The 21,622-nt window shown below is 35.7% G+C and overlaps 2 protein-coding genes and 1 long non-coding RNA gene across 3 annotated transcripts; 1 reads left to right on the top strand and 2 right to left on the bottom strand.

Annotated features, from left to right (window-relative positions):
• The first annotated feature begins 1,612 nt into the window (after window positions 1–1,612).
• On the top strand, window positions 1,613–2,792 carry LOC145587273 (uncharacterized). The gene is made up of 4 exons (XR_014101237.1): window positions 1,613–1,955; window positions 2,224–2,279; window positions 2,384–2,484; window positions 2,659–2,792. It is a non-coding gene; the product is annotated as an uncharacterized LOC145587273 (long non-coding RNA).
• Window positions 2,793–3,172: 380 nt separating this feature from the next.
• On the bottom strand, window positions 3,173–4,311 carry LOC145575341 (uncharacterized). The gene is made up of 2 exons (XM_081633225.1): window positions 3,912–4,311; window positions 3,173–3,819 (listed from the first exon to the last, which is right to left on the bottom strand). Exons 1-2 carry the CDS (start codon window positions 4,309–4,311, stop codon window positions 3,173–3,175), a joined length of 1,047 nt encoding a protein of 348 aa, XP_081489351.1.
• A 14,780-nt stretch (window positions 4,312–19,091) lies between these two features.
• Window positions 19,092–20,931, bottom strand: LOC145587262 (flavonoid 3',5'-methyltransferase-like). Its single transcript, XM_081644003.1, has 5 exons — window positions 20,869–20,931; window positions 20,647–20,732; window positions 20,312–20,456; window positions 19,663–19,794; window positions 19,092–19,504 (listed from the first exon to the last, which is right to left on the bottom strand). Exons 1-5 carry the CDS (start codon window positions 20,929–20,931, stop codon window positions 19,193–19,195), a joined length of 738 nt encoding a protein of 245 aa, XP_081500129.1. The 3' UTR covers window positions 19,092–19,192.
• Window positions 20,932–21,622: the final 691 nt, after the last annotated feature.

Raw genomic sequence — 21,622 nt, 5'->3', positions numbered from 1 at the left:
ATAGTGTTGAAATTTTTATATTTCGGATTTGGTTTAATTATCCCATTTTTGCTTCTCGTGATAATGGTAGAAGAAGGATTGAAAATTGGAAGTTGAATATGTGGGCTAAGGGGAGGAGGAGCACGTGGGCCAACTGTTAGGGTAGGTTGCGAGTGGGCCGTGGCTGATTGAACAGGCCCACGGTCCACTAGCAACCTATTATGCCCAACAGTGGCTAGTATGCTAGAGGATGGAGGAGAGAGAGGTGGGCTGCGGATTGCGCTATGTGGAGGGGAATGAGGACGCGGCCCAGAAGGAGAAGGGAGAGGAGAAGGTGGGCTCGTGGGTGCAGCTGGGCTGGATTCGGTTTGGGCTAACGAAGCAGGCTGCCCCAAAGGTGTAGAGGGAGGAAGTTACATTTGGTGGATGATAGAAGGATGGAGCCCTTCATCCAAAAAATCATACGTGTGAGAAGAAGGTGTATGCAACTTAGAAAAAGGAAAAACCGATTCATCAAACACAACATGTCGGCTTATGAATATCTTATGAGTAGATAAATCATAACACTTGTAACCCCTATGATTAGGTGGAAACCCCAAGAAAACACAAGGTGTAGAACGAGCTTGAAGTTTATTAATAGTAGTAGACGGAAAGAGAGGGTAACACAAGCAACCAAAGACACGTAAATGAGAATAAGACGGCTTTCTTTGATATAGAACCTCTAAAGGTGACTTAGACTCTAGTAACTTACTTGGAATTATGTTATGGAGATAAGTGGCCATTTGTAACGCATGATGCCAAAAAGAAGGTGGTAAGGAGGCATGTGCTAGAAGGGTGCGAATAATATTATTCAATGATCTTATTTTCCTCTCGCCCTTCCCATTTTGTGATGATGTATGTGGACATGAAAGACGAAATGACATACCATTAGACTCACACATAGCCCAAAAAGGTCCATTATCATACTCTCTCCCATTGTCACATTGAAAAGTCTTAATAGGTCGTTCAAATTGGGTTCGAATTAATGCTTGAAATGCTAAGACTTTATCAAAAACATCCGATTTCTTAGCTAAGGGAAAAGTCCACAAAAATTTCGAATAATCATCCAAAATAAGCATATAATAACGATGTCCCGATGAACTCAAAACGGGTGATGACCAAAGATCACTATGAACAATATCAAAAGGCATAGTAGTAGTAGAAATAGAAGAAACAAATGGCAATTTAACATGTTTTCCAAGTACACATGAATGACAAACACTAGAACTAGAGGAGTGAGTACATTCAATGCTTTTATTATTACTAAGAGTCTTTAAAATAGAAGATCCCGGATGTCCCAATCTATCATGCCAAATGGATGAAGCTAAGGCCGTGAAGGTTGATGGAGAAGAACGTGAGAAGGTGGTAGTGAGTGGATAAAGGTCCCCTTGGCTATCACATCTCATTATGGGCCACTACTACAAAATCTAGAAAAGTGGCCCCTAATAAAAGACCTGTTATCTCAATAATAGGTATGCTTGATGTAAAAGATCTAATATTAGAGGTAACAGGTCTCTTATGTGTAGAAGAAAATAAGTCTAATAGATAAGAGACCCGTTGGTAAATTAAACGGGTCTCTTAAATGTACTAGGGTCCACTACTGTGGTGGGAAAAAGAGAGTGAGATGCAAAAGGCCTGTCGTTTTACTTATTGAAGGTTTTATTTCCTTTGCTCCTTCTCTTTGTCTAAAACCCACATTGGAATCATCTCCTTTTTCTATTTTTATCACCTAAAATTATTACAATCTACTTAATCAAGTCGCCAAAGAATTGAAGTACTTTAGATATCAATCACCAAATAAATCAAGATCTGATTTACAAGTGTTTCACCACCACTTAAGGCGGCATCCGGTTGACCACACAGCAACAACAACTATAGTTCGATTTTTCTTTTTCTTTTTACGGCATAGTTCGAGTTTCTTCTTCAATTATTCAAAGGTTAAGTTTTTTTTTTGGTCAATTGCTAATTTGTAAACTGAATTCATATCTAATTTGTTGCTAATTGCGATTTTGTTGTTTTGAGTTAGATATTAGATTAGCTTCTGAATTGTGAAGAGTAATTTGGATGGATTAGATCTAGGGTTTCATTTTTTTTATATAAAAAAAATTTGCTGAATTAATTAAACATTTAATTTTTTTTTCGCTAATAACTATCCGTTTATTTGTTATTTTTTTTAACTTCATTTGGTTTTATTATTTGACACAGGAAGTTTCAATAAGACGGGAAAAACTAATGGCCCTAAAATTTGATGAATGAAGGGAGTAAGTGATTATGCATTTTAATCTGCTTTTTTGTCAAATTATCCTCATATTTATTGTACAATTCCTTTTAATAGCGTGAAAATTTGGTTGATATAATTGTTAAGAAGGCAAGGCTACGCTGGTGGTCTAAGCTTGCGGAAGCGGTGGATTCGTACTATGGTTTGCAGGTGCCTTGAATCATGGTTGGGTGATTGATTAAGCAGAGGTCACACCTTTTCCATTTCCATATACTTCGTATATCATTTACATATATAATTGTGGTCTGCGGCCTACCTGGTGGTAGTGTTTAATTAATTGTGCATCACTTATTTTATTCATTAATTGTTGGGTTTATTTTCAATGATATTGATTCTTTTTTTCTTTCTTTTTTGTTTGTTAGATGTGCATATGCTAAACTGAATTCTCACTTGGAAATAGTACTCAAGCTCCATATTGATGTAACTATATTTGTAATTTTTAGTGAAGTTAAATAATTTTATTTTTATTATTATGGTTCAATCTAATTTTTGTTGATTTTGATTGTATATCATGAATTCTATTTAGTCCAATGTTATTCCGCCAATTTGAATTCAACATAAAAATACAAATTTCAAATGCGAATTGTACGTATGAAATGTAATTTTTTTTTTTTAATTTTCAAAAATACAACAAAGAGACCTGTTATCTAACGTAACAGGTTTCACTGATACCACCAAAGAAACCCCCTATCTCAGATGACGGGTCTGTTTACCTTCTAAAATATCAATTCCATACCTTACCTAGCAGACCCCTTATCTCTAACAACAGGTCTTGTTGTTCTACTAAACAGAACCCCCCCCCCCATTAGAAGGGTCACTTTATCAAAGAGACCCCTGAGATAGAGACCCGTCCAAATGAGGTCTCTTATGCATATTTTAACGGGTCTCTTTGCCCATTTTTGTAGTAGTGGGCATCCTCGTCCGATAGTCCTTCACAGAAAAACCATAAGGGTCAAACTCAACAGACACACAATTATCAGTGGTAAATCTACGAACAGAAATTAGATTTTTAATGAGTTTGGGGGCATGGAGGACATTAGAGAGAGACAAAGGAGGATTAGGGGACGGTAAAGTAGTATTTCCACAACCACGAATTGGAATAGTATGACCACTACCAACAATAATACCATTATGATGATTGCTCAAATTAAAATAAGACGAGAGATTACCATTGGTGGATGTCATATGAGAAGTAGCACCGGTATCCATGTACCACGAGGGATCGGGCTGCTGTAGAGACATGGTGTGGAAAGCCGACTCCAAATCTGTTGGAACATAAGGCTGAGAAGAAGCAGTATACGCTTGATGTTGAGGCCGAGGACCAAGCAGGCCTTGTTGTTGCTGCCTGTTGGGCCCTTGAGGTCTGGCCCAACCTTGGGTTGGATATGGGCAAGGTGGAGCAGCCCATGGCCAAACCCAAGGTGGGTACTGCTGCTGCCAAGGGGGCATGGACGCCCACTGCTGCTGCTGTGAAGGACCACGGCCGCCAGCACCTTGACCACCACCGCCGGCGCCACCAGAACCTTGAACACCACCGGACCCAGAACTCCGACCACCGTCGTTGTTCCCCTTCCGGTTTTGATTTTTTTTTTTTTGCCCTTGCCACGATAGTTACCCGAGCCATCCAAACCCGAGTCACCATCCCGTGTGCTCGCCACCATGGCTGCCGCCGAGGAAGAAGAAGAGGCTGCCTGTTTTGCCAAGCCCGCTTCCTCCAAAGTAAGCATCGAACGGGCTTGGTAAAACTGAGGGAGAGGGTTGCTTTGGCGAATCAAGGTTGCAACCCCCTTGTACGGTTCCATGAGGCCAGAAACCAATTGAAGAACAAGCCGGTTATTATCCACCGGTGCTCCTACATTGGTCAGTTGATCAGAGAGGCTTTTAAGCCTTTGACAATATGCCGAAGCATTGGGAAAGTCCTCCATTTGAGTGCTCGAAAACTCATGTTCAAGGGCCACGGCTCGAGAATTTTGATTGTCCTGAAATACGTCACGAAGTCGATTCCAAGCTTCCATAGCCGTGGAGTCAGGTTCTATAATAGTGTTCAATCAATCATGGGAAATGGTGGAATAAATCCACCCAAGGACGGCGGCATCAATGGTCGCCCATTGCTCCTTCTCCTCATCAGTTGAAGGTGCAGGAACCTTCTTTGCAGGAGCAATGATGTGATTTAGAACACGGTGAGAACGAGCGTGGACTTTGAATAGCTCCGCCCATGTGGAGTAAAGCGAATTTTCCATCTCAAGAGTGATAGGAATCGCTGTTTTGATGTTGTTAACAGTCATGGCTGGGTGAATTTTGTTGTCCACCATGGCTGCCGGAAAACAGAGAGAAGAAGAAAGCAGGGGAAAGAAGAAGAAAACAGAGGGAAGTTGGGCGGAAACGCTAGGGTGCAGCGGAAAAGTAACCCTAGTCTACTGATACCATGAAGGAAATGTATTCCGTGACTATTGCATTCCAATTACTCAGAATATATATCAATTTACAAGCTAAAGACTAGGCACTAATTATGCTATGAGATATACATCAAATATTCTAGGAAAATTTGTCAAAAATAACACCACCTTTGGCCGGTCTTCCCATAATAGCACCACCTTTTTATTATTCCAGAATAACACCACCTTTCACATGCATTTGCCAAAAATAAAACAAAAAACCGGTAACCTGTTTTTCAGGTAATCCTGGAACACGTGTCCTAATATGACTAGTCAGTTTATATTTTTATATTTTTGATTTAAAAAAAAACATAAAAAACCTAAACATTTACAAAAAAAAAAAAAAAAATTAAATAAATAAATAAATAAATAAACCCCCTCTTCCACATTCCCATCCTCCCTGCCCACCCCTTTCATCGGCATCCACCAGACCACCACCCCCACTAAGACCACCCACCTTAAAACCACCTTCTCCCCGACCCTCTTCCCAATTTCCAGCACCCCTCCCCTTCCTGACCCCCTTTCCGGTACCCCCTCCCTTTCCCGACCCCTTTTTGGCACCCCTTCCCCTTCCCGACACCCCCTTCATACCAGCCCAACCAGTCAACCACCCTTTATTGCCGCCCACCAGTCCACCACCTACCAGCCCGACCCCCTGCCTGCCAACCAATGCCAGAGCGCCGCGCCGACCATTGTCCCTCCCCTGAACCGCCGTCTCCCCCCTGAACCGTCAAATCCCCTCCCCCTAAACCACCAACCATCTCGAAAAACCCATTCCTCATCCTAATCTCAACCTCCCTCAGTCCCTCCACGACCACCGTACCTTTTTCGGCCCTATCCCCTCCCCCTGTACCTTTCTCGACCCCTGGTTTTAGCCCCAATCCCCTTCCCACAACCCGTCGATTTCGTCGACCTCCTATTCCCATACCTTGAATTATTAGATGAATGTGGTGGTTTAGTTGCGACGGAGCAAGGGTGGTTGGTACTGGTCGGAAAATGGAGGAAATGGGGAAAGGAAAGGAAGGGGAAGGTCATGGGAGGCCGCAAATGGGGGCTAGGTTGGGGGAGGCTGGTGTTTTCCGATGAATTATGGGGCTGGGCAGTGGAGGGGGGCTGGGTTGGAAGGGTTTTTTTTTTTATTTTTTTTAAAAAAAATTTAAGGTTATTTATTTTTATTTTTTTATGTTTTTCTTTTATTTTTTAAATCAAAATTAAAAATAAAAAGAATCAACCAATGAGATTGTGACACGTGTTATATGTAACCTATAAACCAGGTTACCAACCGGTTTTGTACCATTTTCGGCAAATGCATGTGAAAGGTGGTGTTATTCTGGAATAATCAAAAGGTGGTGCTATTACGGGAAGATCGGCCAAAGGTGGTGTTATTTTTGACAAATTTTCCAATATTCTAAGCTACAAAGGAGGAAACTAATTATATACAAAGTCAAAGATATATTATTAACTAATATATCTTAACAAAAACAAACAGATGAAAAAATATTATGTGAAACAATTTCCATTTCAAACGAATTGAGACATACACATTATTTAGAGAAAGGATTATAAATCAAACAAAATAAATACTCGTAAGTGTTGGAACCAATTTTACTACCTCCGCTAACTTTTAGTTGCAACTTTGAAATATTTTATATATTACAAATAATATCCCAAAGTTGCAAGAGGTAGTATTTATGTACTTCCTCCTTTTTCTTTTACTTGCAACACTTCCCTAAAAAGGAAATGACACAATACTTGCAACACACTATAAAAGGAAAGTTATTTTAGGGAAAAACTATACTCATTATTTCCCTTATTTAAAGCACATGACCCACTAAATTACACTCCTAACAACCACTTATCCTATTTTAAAGTTTATTATATCATGTAAACCTCAACTTTCTTAATTACCGTGCTAAATGGTGTGTTGCATCTAAAGAAAAACGGAGGAAGTATACTCTAAGGGTCTAGACCCAAATCTAAAGGGATAATTAAAGTATGTGCCAACGGTGAATCCAAAAGGCCCATTTGCATGATGAATGAAGTCAATCAATCCCTAAACAAGATCAAGAAACTAAGGGCCTGTTCTCATACGATTATTTTCAGTTCAGTTCAGCTCCTAATTTCCTTCTCTTATAAAATATTCATTTCAGTTCAATTCAGCTCTAATAAGTTCAGTTCACTTCACTTCAGCTCAGTTTAGTCAATGAGAAGAGGCCCTAAGGATTTCCCTACTTCCTTACTTTATAAAAAATAGGAGATTATTCTTATGAATAGTGCACGTACTATTATACCCCTCAAAATGTTTTTTTACCTCCTTACTCCCAAGTGTAATTTTATAATTTTTCTTAAGACCCATCAATTAATTAGAAATTAAATGAAGAATGGAATAATAAAGTTTAAAATTTTCTATTTTTAATTTAAAGGGGGTTATGATTTTATTACATGACAAAATTAGTAACTAGACAACGAAAGGCTGTTGCTTTATGTGGGAGATTTTTTTTCTACATTTTGTGAAGGTCGAAAAATAACGACTTGCACATAATTGTGTTTAAAAGACATTGAAACTAATGAAATTAATCTATGATTGTGCCGAAGTAGATGTACTAGAAAGAAAGGAAACCAAATTTACTACGGTGAAAAGGGGAAGAAAGCAAGAAGGGATTCAAGGGAATTATTAAGAGAATTATGGGTTGCATAGGGTTAATTTACTGCAAAACCAAATTGTGAGAAGCATTTTGTCTGAGTTCATAATATGAATATCTATTAATTTTTTAGCATTGTGAAATCATGTGTATTTGAATACTATTATGTATTAATACCACTCCATCATGTACTGCTATATGATGTACCTTTTTGTTTCCAATTAGGTCAATGAGCGCAAAGATATATTAATATCATAATTTCCTATATAAAGTGTTAGCACGTGTTTTTTCACTACTTAAATAAATAAGGGTGCAGCATGTTGTATCACATTTCTGAGAATATTCTACAACATAAAAGACAAGAACCTTCGACAGCAGACGAATAACTCCATGTGCAGTGCAAACACAAGCCAAGAAAAATTAAGGCTAAGCAATAGAGAGATATTCCTCTATAAGTCCATTAACTCCTTGTCAAGTGCAATCACAAACCAAGAAAAATTAAGCCAAAAGGGCTTCCCACCCTGCGCACAACACCTTTGAATTGGCTGCCCTAATCAAATCAAATTAAAAGAAGAAAAGAAGCATTAAATAGAAGTTAACTGTCACGAGGGGAAATTTCCAACCCACAATTGAGTAATTGTTACGGGACACCTCTATAAAAGCAAAACGAAACAACAGACCAAAGGGTGTACATCAAACATCATACGAATCTCAGTTATTTCTACTATAATTTACATTCGCTTTCTTATCTCTACCTATAGCATTATAGGCTTAATAGCCTAGATTTAGAGCATGTTTGGTAAGAGTATTATTGTTATGGTTGAAAATAGATTCAAGTAAACATTACCAAGTGTTTGGTTAGAAGGCTTAGGTAATAGTTACCATTATCTAAGGGTAATGATCCACCCATTTGTTACCTCTCTAAAAGCTAAGGTAACAATTACCCTTACTCTACTCAAACAAAAATAAAGAGAGTTAGGTTTAGGTGATTTTTTTTTTTTTGAAATAAATTAATTCATAAATAAGTCATACGACATCTAAAAAGAGATTTAGATGTAACAAATACATAATAATAGAATCAAATAAACATTCCATAAGCAAAGCTACGATCGTTGTTGCAAATCGTACATTCTTCATACCCTCTTTCATATCGCTGTGATTTACAGCCTTCTTCGGCGAGGGACACTACTAGAATCCGGGTTATAACGACATTTTTTCTACGACAGCTAGGTAAACTGTCTTAATATTTTAATTCTATGACGGCTTTTATAGCTTTCGTAATATTATTACGATGGTTTTTTTTAAAACCGTCGTTGAGTTACGACAGTTTTTAGCCAATAAACTATCGCAAAACACACTAAAAATACTGATAAAAAAAATTAATACTTATGACAACTATAAATTATCGCAAATTACGACGGTTTTTGAAACCGTCGTAATTTGCGACAGCTTATGGCTGTTGTAGAGTTGAGTTTTTTTTTGAAATTAATGATATTTAAATACCAATTCAAAAGCCCACACCCAACCCTAAATAGTCTTCCGCCATTTCTCCTCTCTATTTCCCCTCTCGGTTTCTCTCTCCTCTCCTCCCCACTCTATTTCCCTGTTTTGCTCTCCTCTTCCCAACCTTCTCTCAGTTTCTTTCTCCTCTCCTCTCCATTTTCCTCTTTTTTCTTTGTTTCTAATGTGAAAAGAAACAAAATTCATGATCAAATTTCTTTTGGTTTATCAAATTTCATGTTTTGAGGTCCAATTTCGTGATGTTGGAGTTCATTTGGTTAAATTCGACCATAAAAATTAATCTGGAATTTTTATTTTTATGGTCGAATTTGACCATGAAAATCCAGAGAGGAAATTTTTGAAGGTATCCTCATTTTTTTTTTTTTGTATTTTTTTCGTTTTTATTATTGTGGTTTTTGTTTGTTTTCTGATTTTTTTTTGTCTATATTCATAATTTTGTGCTTGAATTGCCGTTTTTGTTTCATTTATTTCCATTTTATTTTGGTTATTTGTGTCTATTTTCAATAATTTGAAGTTAACTTTGATTTTTGGGGTTGAATTTCCTTTATTTAAAGGATATTATTGTTTATGTGTTTAATTTCATTTACTTATGTTCAATTTGGTGGATGTTTTATTGGTGTTTTTTTCGTTTGATTTTTTTTTGTTGCTTTTTTGTTTGAATTTTGTAGTGTTTTTGATAATTCTTGTAGTTTCATTCATTTTTTGTTCGTTTTTTTTGTGTTTTTTTATATTATTTGATATATTTGTATTTTTGTTTGATGTGTTGTTATTTTTAGGTTTTTTTTAAGATCTTGTTAGGTTTCATTTTAAGGAAATTTTTGAAAATAACACCATAAAAAAAACCCCAAATTTTGATTATAACACCACAAAAAAATAGTTTTTATTATAACACCACAAAAAAACTAAAAAAATTGTTTTCACCACCAGTTATTAACACGTGTCACTTATCTACTGGATTTTAAAAAAACTAAAAAAAATTAGAAAAAAAAAGAAAAACCCTAAACTCTTACCTCGGCCACCACCTTCACCACCGGCGCCGGTTCTACCTGGTCCACCGTCGTCACCCCAACCCGCGCTGCAGACTCCCCTTAGCCGACCAACGAAACCAGGACAGCCCAGCCCAGCAGACCACCTGAACCACGCACCACACCGTACCGGCGTACCCAGCCTCAACCTTAGCCCCGATTCGATTTGGTTTGGGCGCGGGATTGGGTTCATGGTATGTCATCTACATACAACACTAGGAAGAAAAGGCTGCTTCCATTAACCTTCTTATAAACACAAGGTTCTTCTTCGCTCATGAGAATACTTAGCTATTTGATTTCCTCATCGAAACGAATGTTCCAACTCCGAGATGCTTGCAAACCTTTCTAGGATTTTCTAGATCTTCAAAACCCTCAGTGTAATACCCGAATATTTTATGATTTTATATAATATATTTTATATAAAAAAATTATTTTTATTTATTATATAACTTTTCTAATCTAATAATTTTATTTAGAGTTCGTAAAGTTTTAAAACCCCATCTTGTTTAAATTGCATTGTACAATTCAAAACGTATATAAGCTATTTTAAACCCTATAACTATTGTTAACCCTTAAAAAAAATATTGATTAAAAAAAAAAGTAGCTGGCCGTTTTTTTTATGCGTTTTACTCTTATACCAAAACTAACTTTTGTTCTCTTTAATTTGTTTTTCATTAACCAATCTCCATCATCATATCTAATGTTTCATATGATGATTACATCACTTTGTGATCAATAAAGAAGCCTCAAAAATTTATTTTTCTTCGTATAATCAAAGCTTACGAACTTCAGTGTTGCCCAGCGCTATTTCTTGCTGTAGTTAAAGGTAATCATCACACGAAACTTTGGAGATGTTCCGCAAGTATTATATTTCGTATTGTTATGTGTGATATGATTTATTATTTGTACTCTATATTATTTTATGGGTAAATTTTATAATTATATATAGTTCGTGTGATCAAGTTTGTATATTTATATGATTATTGATTATTTGTATTATATGATTTGATTGGATTTGAGTATCGTATTACTTTTATTGGTTATAATTGATTACTACTAGGGTTTTAATGTTGTTGCTATAGGGAGTATTGTTTTATCGAGGTTTAGGGTTACTAATGCAGAGTATTATTTTTGGGTTAAGATTTGATTATTTTTGGGAACTAGTTTTATTTCCCTAAGAGTTGAGATGTTTTTGAATTGAATTGAGTTGATCTTGTTATGTTATTTGGGAACATGTGCCAATATTGAGATACTATTTATTATCATGTGAATTATTATTTGATCAATGTATGAGATCAAAAGGTTGAGGAATTATTATTTTGTTCTTGGTCTGAGGCTCATCGTTGTATACCTTAGTCCTTGGCATGTTGGTAAGCGGATGATAATCATGAGTTAAGAATGAGGTACAATCTTTATTATTTTTTTTATATGGTCCCCTACAGTGGGAATTGGCCTGTATGTGGTCTGGTTTAAGGTTTTTTTTTTGTTATTGAGAGTATTCAAGTTTTTATACTTGTTGGTTTTATTCGAATTACCCATGTCCAAGGCTAGGTATAGAACAATGTGCATGACACACTTATTAGTTATGAGTTGAGTAAAGGTTCATACTATTATTCGAGGTTGAGTTTGACAAAGGTTATTTTCAGAGTACAATGTGTAATGTAGTTTCGAACTACATTGTTTAATTGATCTAATAATGTTAATTATTATATTATACTCTATATTCTGATATGTGGTGATTACTCAGATTTTTGCTGACGTGTGTGTTGTTTTATTGTGCTATTTGTATTTGCGGCCATGTCTTTTTCTTATGGTGGCCCTGCGATGATCTATTTTGGAATTTGTCCTTAATGGTGAGCAGTCAAGATTTTCTAAGCAGGTTGATCAAGTGGTCGTAGCTAAAGGAGCTCAAGTGTTTCGATTAGTGTGATGTCATGAGTTTATAAAGTTGTATAAATAGCTCACCTAGTTTATTGGGTTGTAATTATTGGGATTTTGTAAGCCTTAACACTCGACAAGTTGTTGAGTGTGGCGGTAATACCTCCGATTTAAGTGTATGCTTCCGCAATTTTATTTAAAGGTAGTCTATTTTTCCTTTATTTCTTATTTATTATTAGCTAGTAAATCGGGAGTGTTACACTTAGGTTGTCTCATATACACATCCTCCGCTAAGAACTCATTTAAGAATGAGGTTTTGACATCTATCTGCCAAATTTCATTATAAAAAAATGCAGCAATCGCTAGACGAATCCGAATTGACTTATGCATTGCTACTAGGGAAAAGGTTTCATCATAGTCAAGACCATGAATTTTCATGAAGTTTTTTACAACCAGTCTTGCTTTAGAGATGTAGAAATTCCCATCTTTGCCTGTTTTGATCTTGTAAAACCATTTGCAACCAATAGGTTTTACCCCTTCAAGCAAGTCTAATAGGGTCCACACATCATCTTCAGACATGGAGTCCGTTTCCGATTTCATGGCATCAAGCCTTTTCTCAGAGTCGAGGATTGCCAAAGATTGCTTGTAGGTTGAAGGTTCCACGCATTCCAATAGGAAATTTTCGGAATCTGCAGTTAATAGAACACCAACAAACTGTTTATTTCTGATTGTGAGTGGCTTACGAAGGGTACGAGCAACAATAGAGATATTCTCTTCAACTCTTTAGAGATTTTCGTGTGAATTAGATTCAAGTGGGATGATAGGAGTTTTGCTAGTTGAATTTAGCTTGCACCGACACATGATTTGTCAACTGAGTTGACTCATGTGCCCTTGCCTCTGACGTGGTGTTATCCACATCCATTTGTTTCTCGTCTCGGATATCTTTGAGAACCACTTTAATCCCACTAGAATTTTTAGAAAAAAATTATTTTTCTATAAAGATGTCATCGCGAGCAACAAACACTTTATTATCTTCGCGATTGTTGAAGTAATACCCTCTTGTTTCCTTGGGATAACCCACTGCACAAAGAAACATTTGTCTGATTTGGGACTTAGTTTATCGCTTTGGAAATGTTTTTTATAAGCTTTAGAACCCCAAATCTAAAGAAAATACAACTTTGGAACTTTTCCGTTCCACAACTCATATGGGGTCTTTTCCAGCTCCAAACGGGCTTTTGTTTGGTACTTTTGAAACTATTTCTAAAGCATAACCCCAGAACGATTTGTGTAAATCTATAAAGCTCATAATAGATAAAACCATGTCTAGCAAAGTTCAATTTCTCCTTTCTGACACTACACCGTTTGATTTTGGTGTTCCAAGAGGAATTAATTGTGAAAATATTCCACAATCCCTATGATGATCATCGAAATCTTAGCTCGAATACTTTCCACCATGATCTGATTGTAGTGCTTTAATCGTTTTGCCAAGTTGGTTCTGAACTTCATTTTGGAATTCCTTTGACTTTCAAATGATTCCGACTTTTGCTTCATCAATAGACAAAACAAAATCTACTTAAATCAGATCGTCAGTAATAGTAATGAAGTAGTTAAACCCGGCCCGTCTATGGCTTTTGAACTCACTGGCCCACAAACATCCGTATATATGAGTGTCAAAAGGTCAATAGCTTTTTCACCCGCGGTCTTTCTTGTAAAAGGTGATTTGGTCATTTTTTTTAACAAGCATGACTAACAATTTGCAAATGATTCATAATCAAATGAGGATAGGAGTCCATCCTTATGTAATTTTTGGATGCGTGTTTGGCTAATATGATCTAACATACAATGCCATACCATATGTAGGTTGGGTTTAAACCATCTATTCGTTGCTTTATGTGATCAATGTTGTAGACATGGGTAGTATAATCTAAGACATACATTACATTAATTAACTTCTCGCTAGCGTATAACATACTATTCTTTGAAATAAAACAACATTGTCTTTAATATCAAAAGTAAAACCTTCAGTATCTAAGACAGAAACTGGACAATGTTCTTAGTAATCGCTAGAACATAATAACAATTATTTAGTACCAAAACGAGACCAGATAGGAGTTTTAATTCATAACTTCCAATAGCAAGTGCAGCAACAGTTGTTCCATTTTACTACTTGAAGCATCATTTCTCCCTTCTCTAGCTCCTTACTCATTATAAAACCCTACATATCATTCACAATGTGAGCATCACAACCAGTATTGGATACTGTACCCATGTGGAAGAGGAAGTAAGATTAACTTGCACTATTAGAAAAAAACAAATGAGATGCCCCAAATGGGAAGTAGTTATTGATTTCCGCTTCAAAACACCCACCCCAAAAAGAAAAAGAAAAAGTGAAACATACAAATAGGGAGCGGTGATGACTGAATAGCTCCCAAGTATTGTAACGGGAAGCGGTTTGAACATTGAATCGCTCCCCATTCTTACAAAAAAAAACAACAAACCTTAACAACAATACCAGCTAGCCGCCCTATTCGTTTCCCCTTTCTCTCTCCTCTCTCTTCATTTCCCCCTTCGATCTCTCGCTGCTCTCACTCTCTCTCCTGCATCTCTCTTCTCTCGATGTTGTCTCCTTCTTCTCTCTCTCCTCTTCCATCTTTCTTTTCCTTTTGTCTCCTCTTCTCTTTCTTCTTCTCCTCTTCCATCTTTCTTCTCCTTCTGTCTCCTCTTCATTCTCTCTTCTCTTTCTGAGCACCACTACTAAAATTTGGTCATATTGCGAATGTATTTCTACAACCGTCATAAAAACGATCACGAAATATGAAATATGCGACCGCTTTGAAAACGGGCGTAATATTGCGACTGTTTTCAAAGAGCTCGAAGATTTGCAACTGTACTTTGCCCAAAAACAGTCGCAAAAGTATTTAAACATTTTTTTAATAAAATGCATGTTTAAAATAATTCAAAATTAAATTAAATTGCGATCGTTTCAGAACGATTGTAATTTGTGACCGCTAAAAGCGGTCGCAAAAGTGTTATTTAAAAAAAAAATAAATAAGGGTATAAAAGGGGTGCACCCTAACCCCTAATTTCTAAAAAAACCAATTGTCCTCCTCTTTCATTCCGTTCTCTCTCTTCTCCTCTCTTCTCTTCTCTTTCTCTTTCCTCATTCATGCGTTCCGAATTTCCACCTGTTCTCTTCTCCGTCGATCTCCTTCTCTTCCCTCTTCTCCGACAACTTTGGTGGTTTTAAGGATTCCGGTAACGTCGGTGGTGTTGGCGTATTGGCGAGTTCGACATTTTCTCCCTCACGATCCAATGCGTAGGTGGTGGTGTTAAACAAGTAAATGGTTTTAAGGTCGAATTCGATCATGAAAACTCTAGGTCTAGACTTTTCATGGCCGAATTTGGCCTTGTTAAACCAAATTTGAGGTTAACTTCGAAATCAATTCTGAGTTTGAGGTATGTTTTTGTGTTTATAATTTTTTTTGTTTCATTTTTTGTTCGAATTTGGTGTTTTTTTGTTTGAATTTTGGTTGGTTTTTTGGTCAAATTTCCTTGTTCGAAACCTTATTTTTTGTTGTTTTTATTTTTGTTCATTTTTAGTTTGATATTCTGTTAATTTTGGGTTGATTTTTTGTTTGAATTTGGTTTGATTATTGGTTTGCTTGGTTTATTGGTTGATTTTCGTTTCGTTTTGTTAATTTTTGTTTTTTGTTTTTGGTTTCTAGTTCTGGTTTCTTTTCGGTTTGATTTATGCAATTGATTTGATATTTTGTTTTATTTTGGTTTGATTTTGTTTGATTTGAGTGGGGTTCTTATTTTAATTTAGGTGGTTTTGTTTTTGGTTTAATTTTGTTTGATATTTGTGGTGTATTTTTTATATGTTGTTTTATGGTTTTTTTAATATTTTGTGTGGTGGTTGTGGTGGGTAGAGGTTTTTTTTAAGGTGAGAGGCCGGTAGTGTTGGTGATGGTGGCGACTTCTGGTGGAAAGAGGTAATGGGCATCGTTGGTGACAGTGAGGTGCATTCATTTTAATATATAAAATTATAGCGACCTCCAAGGTAGTCGCAAATCTGAAAATTTTGCGATTGGTCCGAAAGTCAGACGCAATATATAAAATTTGCAACCGTTTTTCAACCGGTCGTTGAAAATAAGAGAAATGATCGCCAAAAAATCTGCGACCGTCAACTAGTCGTAATTTTGTGTTTTTGCGAGCAAGTAAATAATAATCATCATTGCAAATATTTTCAACGATCGTTTTCCCTATTTTCAACGACCGTTTGCGATAGTCGCAAAAAACTTCAATTTTAGTAGTGCACCATAAACGTCGACACTAACCACCACAAACGCTGACACTTACCATCGCTCCTCTTCTCTTTCTCCTGTCTTCTTTCAAGGGTTTTAATTTTAAAACAAATATAGTTTTTATGTCAAATTCGAACATGGACAAATTTAACCCTTAAAACCCAAATTCAAGCCTATTTTGGGGTTTGGGTGGAATACAAGGTATGTTCCCTATTTTCTTTATACATTTTTGTTTTTTGAGATTTTAATTTGTTTTTAATTTATGGTGATGTGTGGTTGTATAGGTTTGTTTCAGGCGGATCTGGTTTTGGGTGGGGGTTTTGGTGGGGGTTTAGATGGGTGAGGCGGTTTTTTTTTTTTTTTTAAAGGCGGGTTACAGCTGGTTGGTGGTGGTGGTGATACGGGGATAGGGGCTGGTGGTGGTGGTGGTGGTGGAGGTGGTGATTCCAATTAGGGATCTGGTTTGGTGGGTGGTGCGCGTGGTTCGGGTCTGGTGGTGGAACAAGAGCAGCAAGCCGACAACATTTTTTATTGAATTTTTTATTAAATTTTTTTTTTTATGAAAATGTAATATTACAACCTTTGATTAATGAAAATGCTTATGTTTATACATATGTAAAGTGTTTGTGTATCAATTTAAGTGAAAAAAACACACAATTTTTTTTTAATTTTTATAGGCATAATGGGAATCGGTTCAGAGCCAATACCACTTCCCATTACCTTTAAATGGGAAGCGGTTCACCCATTTAAAGGGGCAATGGGATAACCCCCAAGCCTGAGCGGTACAAAACCTCTTCCTAATAGGGTTTTGAACCGCTTCTCAATTACTTTTTTTCTACTAGTGTATTGTACAACAAGAATGTTATGTTACTCTTTACCTTACATGTTGTGGGGACACTCTGCTGTGAGGTATGGCCACTTGTCGCAATAGTAACACTGGCATACATTGCATCCTTCTTCAGGTACTCCTTGGAATGGTTGACAAGTAAGTCCACAAGCTTGACTATTGAGCCTTCATCATCGTGAATAAGCTTGACTATACAGTATGGTGTCATGAGCGAACACATCATCAAAAGGTCTCCCTAAGGATAGAACATAATTATATGGAGAAAATAATTAAACACTTTAATAATCCCAACTTTGCTCAATTTATTTTAAATAATTTCAATTTTTGATTATTCTGTAAAAGTTCCAACTTTCACCTATATTTTCTTCTAACAATCCCAAATTGGTCAACAAAAGGCAATGACCTAATATTCTAGGCCACTTACACGTGTCAAGTCGTAAGTGGTCCAATTTTTTTTTTTAAAAAATTAAATAAAAAAATCTAAATTAACCAGCCCGCTATTACTGGCGGTGGCCACTTCCATCCACAGTCAACTCCGAACCACCCTCTTCCTAGCCCCAGCCCCAACCCCCTCTACCTTCCCCCACCCCCTCAACCAGTCATGGCCAAAAATCTTGGCCTTGCGTTGAAACTGCCACCCATAAAACCCTTAACCACCCATAACCAAAGCCCATGTCCATGAAACCGTCCCCATCCCCTTCCCCCACCCCCAAAATCACATGTAACACCACCAACATCGCTTGAAATCACCCCACCAAACCACCAAAAACGCAGCCCCTCCATTTCTCTCTCCTCTAATAGCCAGAAAATGCAAATAAAGGTAGTGATGGGAGCGTTTCCGGTGCGGGGAGGTCGAAAAAGTGGGGTTGGGGATCAAAGAGGGTGCTTTGGTGGAGGTGCTTGCCAGTTGGGGAACGACGGTCTCTAGTGTTGGGTGGCTAGTGGTCTTTTTTTATATATATATTATTTTTTTTTAATTTAATTGATTTATGTTTATTTTTTTAACCAATTAGAATGTGACACGTGTCATATAATTTGGTTTTTTAAAATTTAACCCTTTGTAGGTAACCGGTAATTCGGGTTGAAAACAGAAAACGCAAATGAAAGTTGGAATTATTATACTAGTAAAATAATCGAAAATTGGGATTATTCAAAGTAAATTGAACAAATTTGGAATTATTAAAATGTATTTTTCCTAATTAATTAAACACAACTAATAGTGTATACAAGTATTAAACTATTAATACCTATCTGCTATAGATAGGTAGCTTGTGTCAATAAAAGTATTAAACTATTAATGTATGCTACTACTCGTTTTTGTCACGAAAGCATAAATATGATCTGTATATTTATAATAAATTATATTATAATAGGAATTTAAGATATACCATCATTAGCATTGACAATCAAATTAGCATGTAGTTTAAGGGACAATGACAAAGATATTACTTCAATAGCGTTTGGTTTAGCTAGAAACAAATCACGCACGATATGTTGGGCAAATATAGTAATACAGTATTGGACGAAATAAATTGAACTTATAGGGTCGCACACATAAGGCATGTGTCGAATTAATTACCAAACTAACATACTTGAAGCCTGAATACGCCACTGGTTTCTTGGTCGAATTGGTTAAGAGGCTCGTTTCAAGAGGTACATCAACATTTATTATTGAGATGTATGATTAATACATATATGTGATATGTGATATGTGATCCAATCATTGTTCTAATTTTTCACAATTATATATTTCAGAATCCTATTTTGTGACATGTCTAAAATTTTCAGTACAATACACAAACTTATAAACATTTTATCTCTCTAAGACGTTCTTTAAAGGATTTGAAACAAATCTAATATAAAAAATACTTGGGAAAAAAAAAAAACAATATTCCCTCCGTTTTTAAATACTTGCTCCATTTCTCTTGGACACGAATGTTGATGCTAATATTTGATCAATAATATCTTTAATTATCAATAAGTATAAATTCTAACAATTGAAATTTAATAATCTATTTATTGAGATGATTCCAACAACTACCCACAAGACTATATTTTTTCTTATGTATATAAATCACAAACATTAATCAAAGTAGGACGAATGAATAGTGTAAAAAATAGAAACGGAGTAAGCATTTAAAAATGGAGGGAGTAATAATTATTTTTCTTATAAGTAAATAAATTATTAGTGCACTTACATCGATCTTTGACTCATTATGATAGAAATTACAATAAGTTTAAAACTCAATACTTGCGTCTACAAAGTGTAACACCGTCGCCAATCGAAAGAAGGGTCGACTCAATACGAGGGTCAGTTGCAAGGAAGCTATTCAAGTCCCTAATTGCACCATGTCCAATCTTTTTAATAAAACCCATAATTGGATCATTATTGAATATATCATCATTGCTATCATATGCAACGGAACCAAACCAAAGAGTGTTGTCATAGGCAATTACTCCTCCAATCTTAACAAGTTTAAGTAACGGTTCATGATAGTTGATGTAATTCTCCTTGTCCGCGTCCACAAAGGCAAAATCAAAGATCCCTTCCTTACCCTGCATTTTTATTAGTCCGCGATGTTAGTATAATATTTGAATTTAAATTAAATTAACTCCGACTAAAAAATATTACTCGTATTAAGCAAGAAAAATAAGTTCAAATTAAATGCGTGGTATAAAGTGAAATAAACAATGCGTAAGTTGATATGTCTAACCTGGCTTATTAGATCATTCAAAAATGGCATGGCTGGTCCATGAACAAAGTCAACTTTATGGTCAACTCCGGCCTTTTTGATGAATGGCTCCCCAACTTCATATGCTTCTCTATCAGGATCAACTGCTAGAACCTACAATTTCCATCAATTTAATTGTTGCTTCACTTTATTGGTAGATTTAGACTTAAATAGCCCATGATTAAAGACTTAAAAAGCAAAGGATTTAGAAAAAAAAAAAATTATCTTTTTTTGGAAAGGAAAAGATGATGCATAAATAGTATTTTTGATGCAAAATTTTGCCAAATTGTATGATAGATACATTAGATAGGCGCTGAATTTGTCCTAAAAAATAAATATAATAAAGAATTAGTAGAAAATAATCTCAAACTCAATAGTTCAACAAAAATAATTTCAGTTCAGTAAAAATAAGGTGAAGTGAAAAAGGGTTTACACTTTGTTGTTCATTCTAATTAGGAGGAATTATTAGTATCATATGTTGTTTTTATATTTTTTTACCTAGTACGACATAAATGTGTCATATATTATCAATTATAATAAAATAAATTCAGTTTAATTATTAAGTTAGAATGCTTTAATCTTGAAAATTTAATTAAGGCAATTTAAGATTTTATTTACGGAAAAACTTTACCTTTCCATCATCAGGAAGAGCAAGTGCAGTAGCAAGAAGAGAATAGCCAGTGAATACACCAATTTCTAAGGTGTTTTTAGCGTTCATGAGCTTCAATAATAATGATAGAAATTGTGCTTCATCAGTGGACGCATTCATGATACTCCTGCACACCATGTCACAATTGACACAAATTAGCTACTTCAATTCATCATAAGGAGGCTATAGGGTCCAATCGATCGAGTTCGACCCACACTAGTCCAAACCGGCTTTAATTTCGAGCCAACCCAGGCTCGAAAGCCGGTTTGGACTAGTCACCACATATTGAGTATAATTCGAACAAAAAAAAATGTTACATGTGTTGGTATTTCTCTAGAGTGGCATCTCTAATTTCCTTCATTTGTTGATGCTCATTGGGGTAAGCACTTGTTTTCATGATATACTGTAAACAATATTTATACCAATTCATACATACAAGCATCAGTACAACATTATAAACTCTTAAAAAAAAAAATCATTAGCAAAATATGTAAAGAACAAATAGAAACGAAAGGAGTCTTATAGTAAGAATAACAAACCTCCACAAGGGCCGGGCTGTTGAGAATAGTCTTCTCCTTTATCTTGTTCAAGTCCAATGCCATATTTCCTATATGTGTTTTTGTAGTTTGCTTGGTTTATCTTCCTTATTAAAAAAGAGAAACAAAGGCTTTAATTTTTAGTAAGAGGTGCAACCGTGCAAGTGATTTTTCTTAAGGCATGAAGCAAAATATATAATGGGACTAATAAAGTCTAGCATGAGGTTGTTTACTGTTTATGATTTATGAACATAAATATTAAAATATATGATTATTATACGTAGTAATTATATGAAGTAATATTTTATGATAGATTGATAGTTAGTTTGAAGTTTGGACTTTGGAGTTAAATATTGTATTGCATGCTGCCCACCATGTACGATTGTCTAGTAACAGCGCCAATCTATGACGACTCACGAGTTAGGTAGTTATAACCAAAGGGTGAGATTTTGTTAAGACCCTTTTGTTAGCTTGCGTCGTGTCATCTAATCAATCAGTGATTTGTTTATTATTTCAATCAAACAAAGGAGAAGACTTTTGGGGTTCTTGAATTTGATAAATCTTATGAAATTATTATTATATACAATTGAGTGTACAGTGTATTTAAAGTATGGAGTATTTGTTTGCTCACTTGATGATAAAATGAGCAATAATTATCATTTATTTAAATAAGTAAACAATATTCTTGGGTGTATTGTGTACCCAAATGTATATAATAATTTCTAAGGAAAATGAGTATATTTTTTTTATGGACATG

The sequence above is a fragment of the Chenopodium album genome, chromosome 2, assembly GCF_948465745.1.
Source record: "Chenopodium album chromosome 2, dcCheAlbu1.1, whole genome shotgun sequence".
NCBI classification, from domain to species: domain Eukaryota; kingdom Viridiplantae; phylum Streptophyta; class Magnoliopsida; order Caryophyllales; family Amaranthaceae; genus Chenopodium; species Chenopodium album.
Note: the sequence above shows the minus strand (reverse complement) of the source record. Positions and strands in the feature narration are given on the sequence as shown.

What these genes read in the sequence shown, in the direction of transcription:
- LOC145587262 (XM_081644003.1), bottom strand. Translation starts at nt 20,931, where the DNA reads ATGGCATTGGACTTGAACAAGATAAAGGAGAAGACTATTCTCAACAGC. An exon ending in CTCTTCCTGATGATGGAAAG is followed by an intron (nt 19,795 to 20,311) that starts GTAAAGTTTTTC and finishes TGGAAATTGTAG; the next exon opens with GTTCTAGCAGTTGATCCTGA. An exon ending in TGAATGATCTAATAAGCCAG is followed by an intron (nt 19,505 to 19,662) that starts GTTAGACATATC and finishes ATAAAAATGCAG; the next exon opens with GGTAAGGAAGGGATCTTTGA.
- LOC145575341 (XM_081633225.1), bottom strand. Translation starts at nt 4,311, where the DNA reads ATGGAAGCTTGGAATCGACTTCGTGACGTATTTCAGGACAATCAAAAT. An exon ending in CTCGGGTTTGGATGGCTCGG is followed by an intron (nt 3,820 to 3,911) that starts GTAACTATCGTG and finishes GTGGTGTTCAAG; the next exon opens with GTTCTGGTGGCGCCGGCGGT.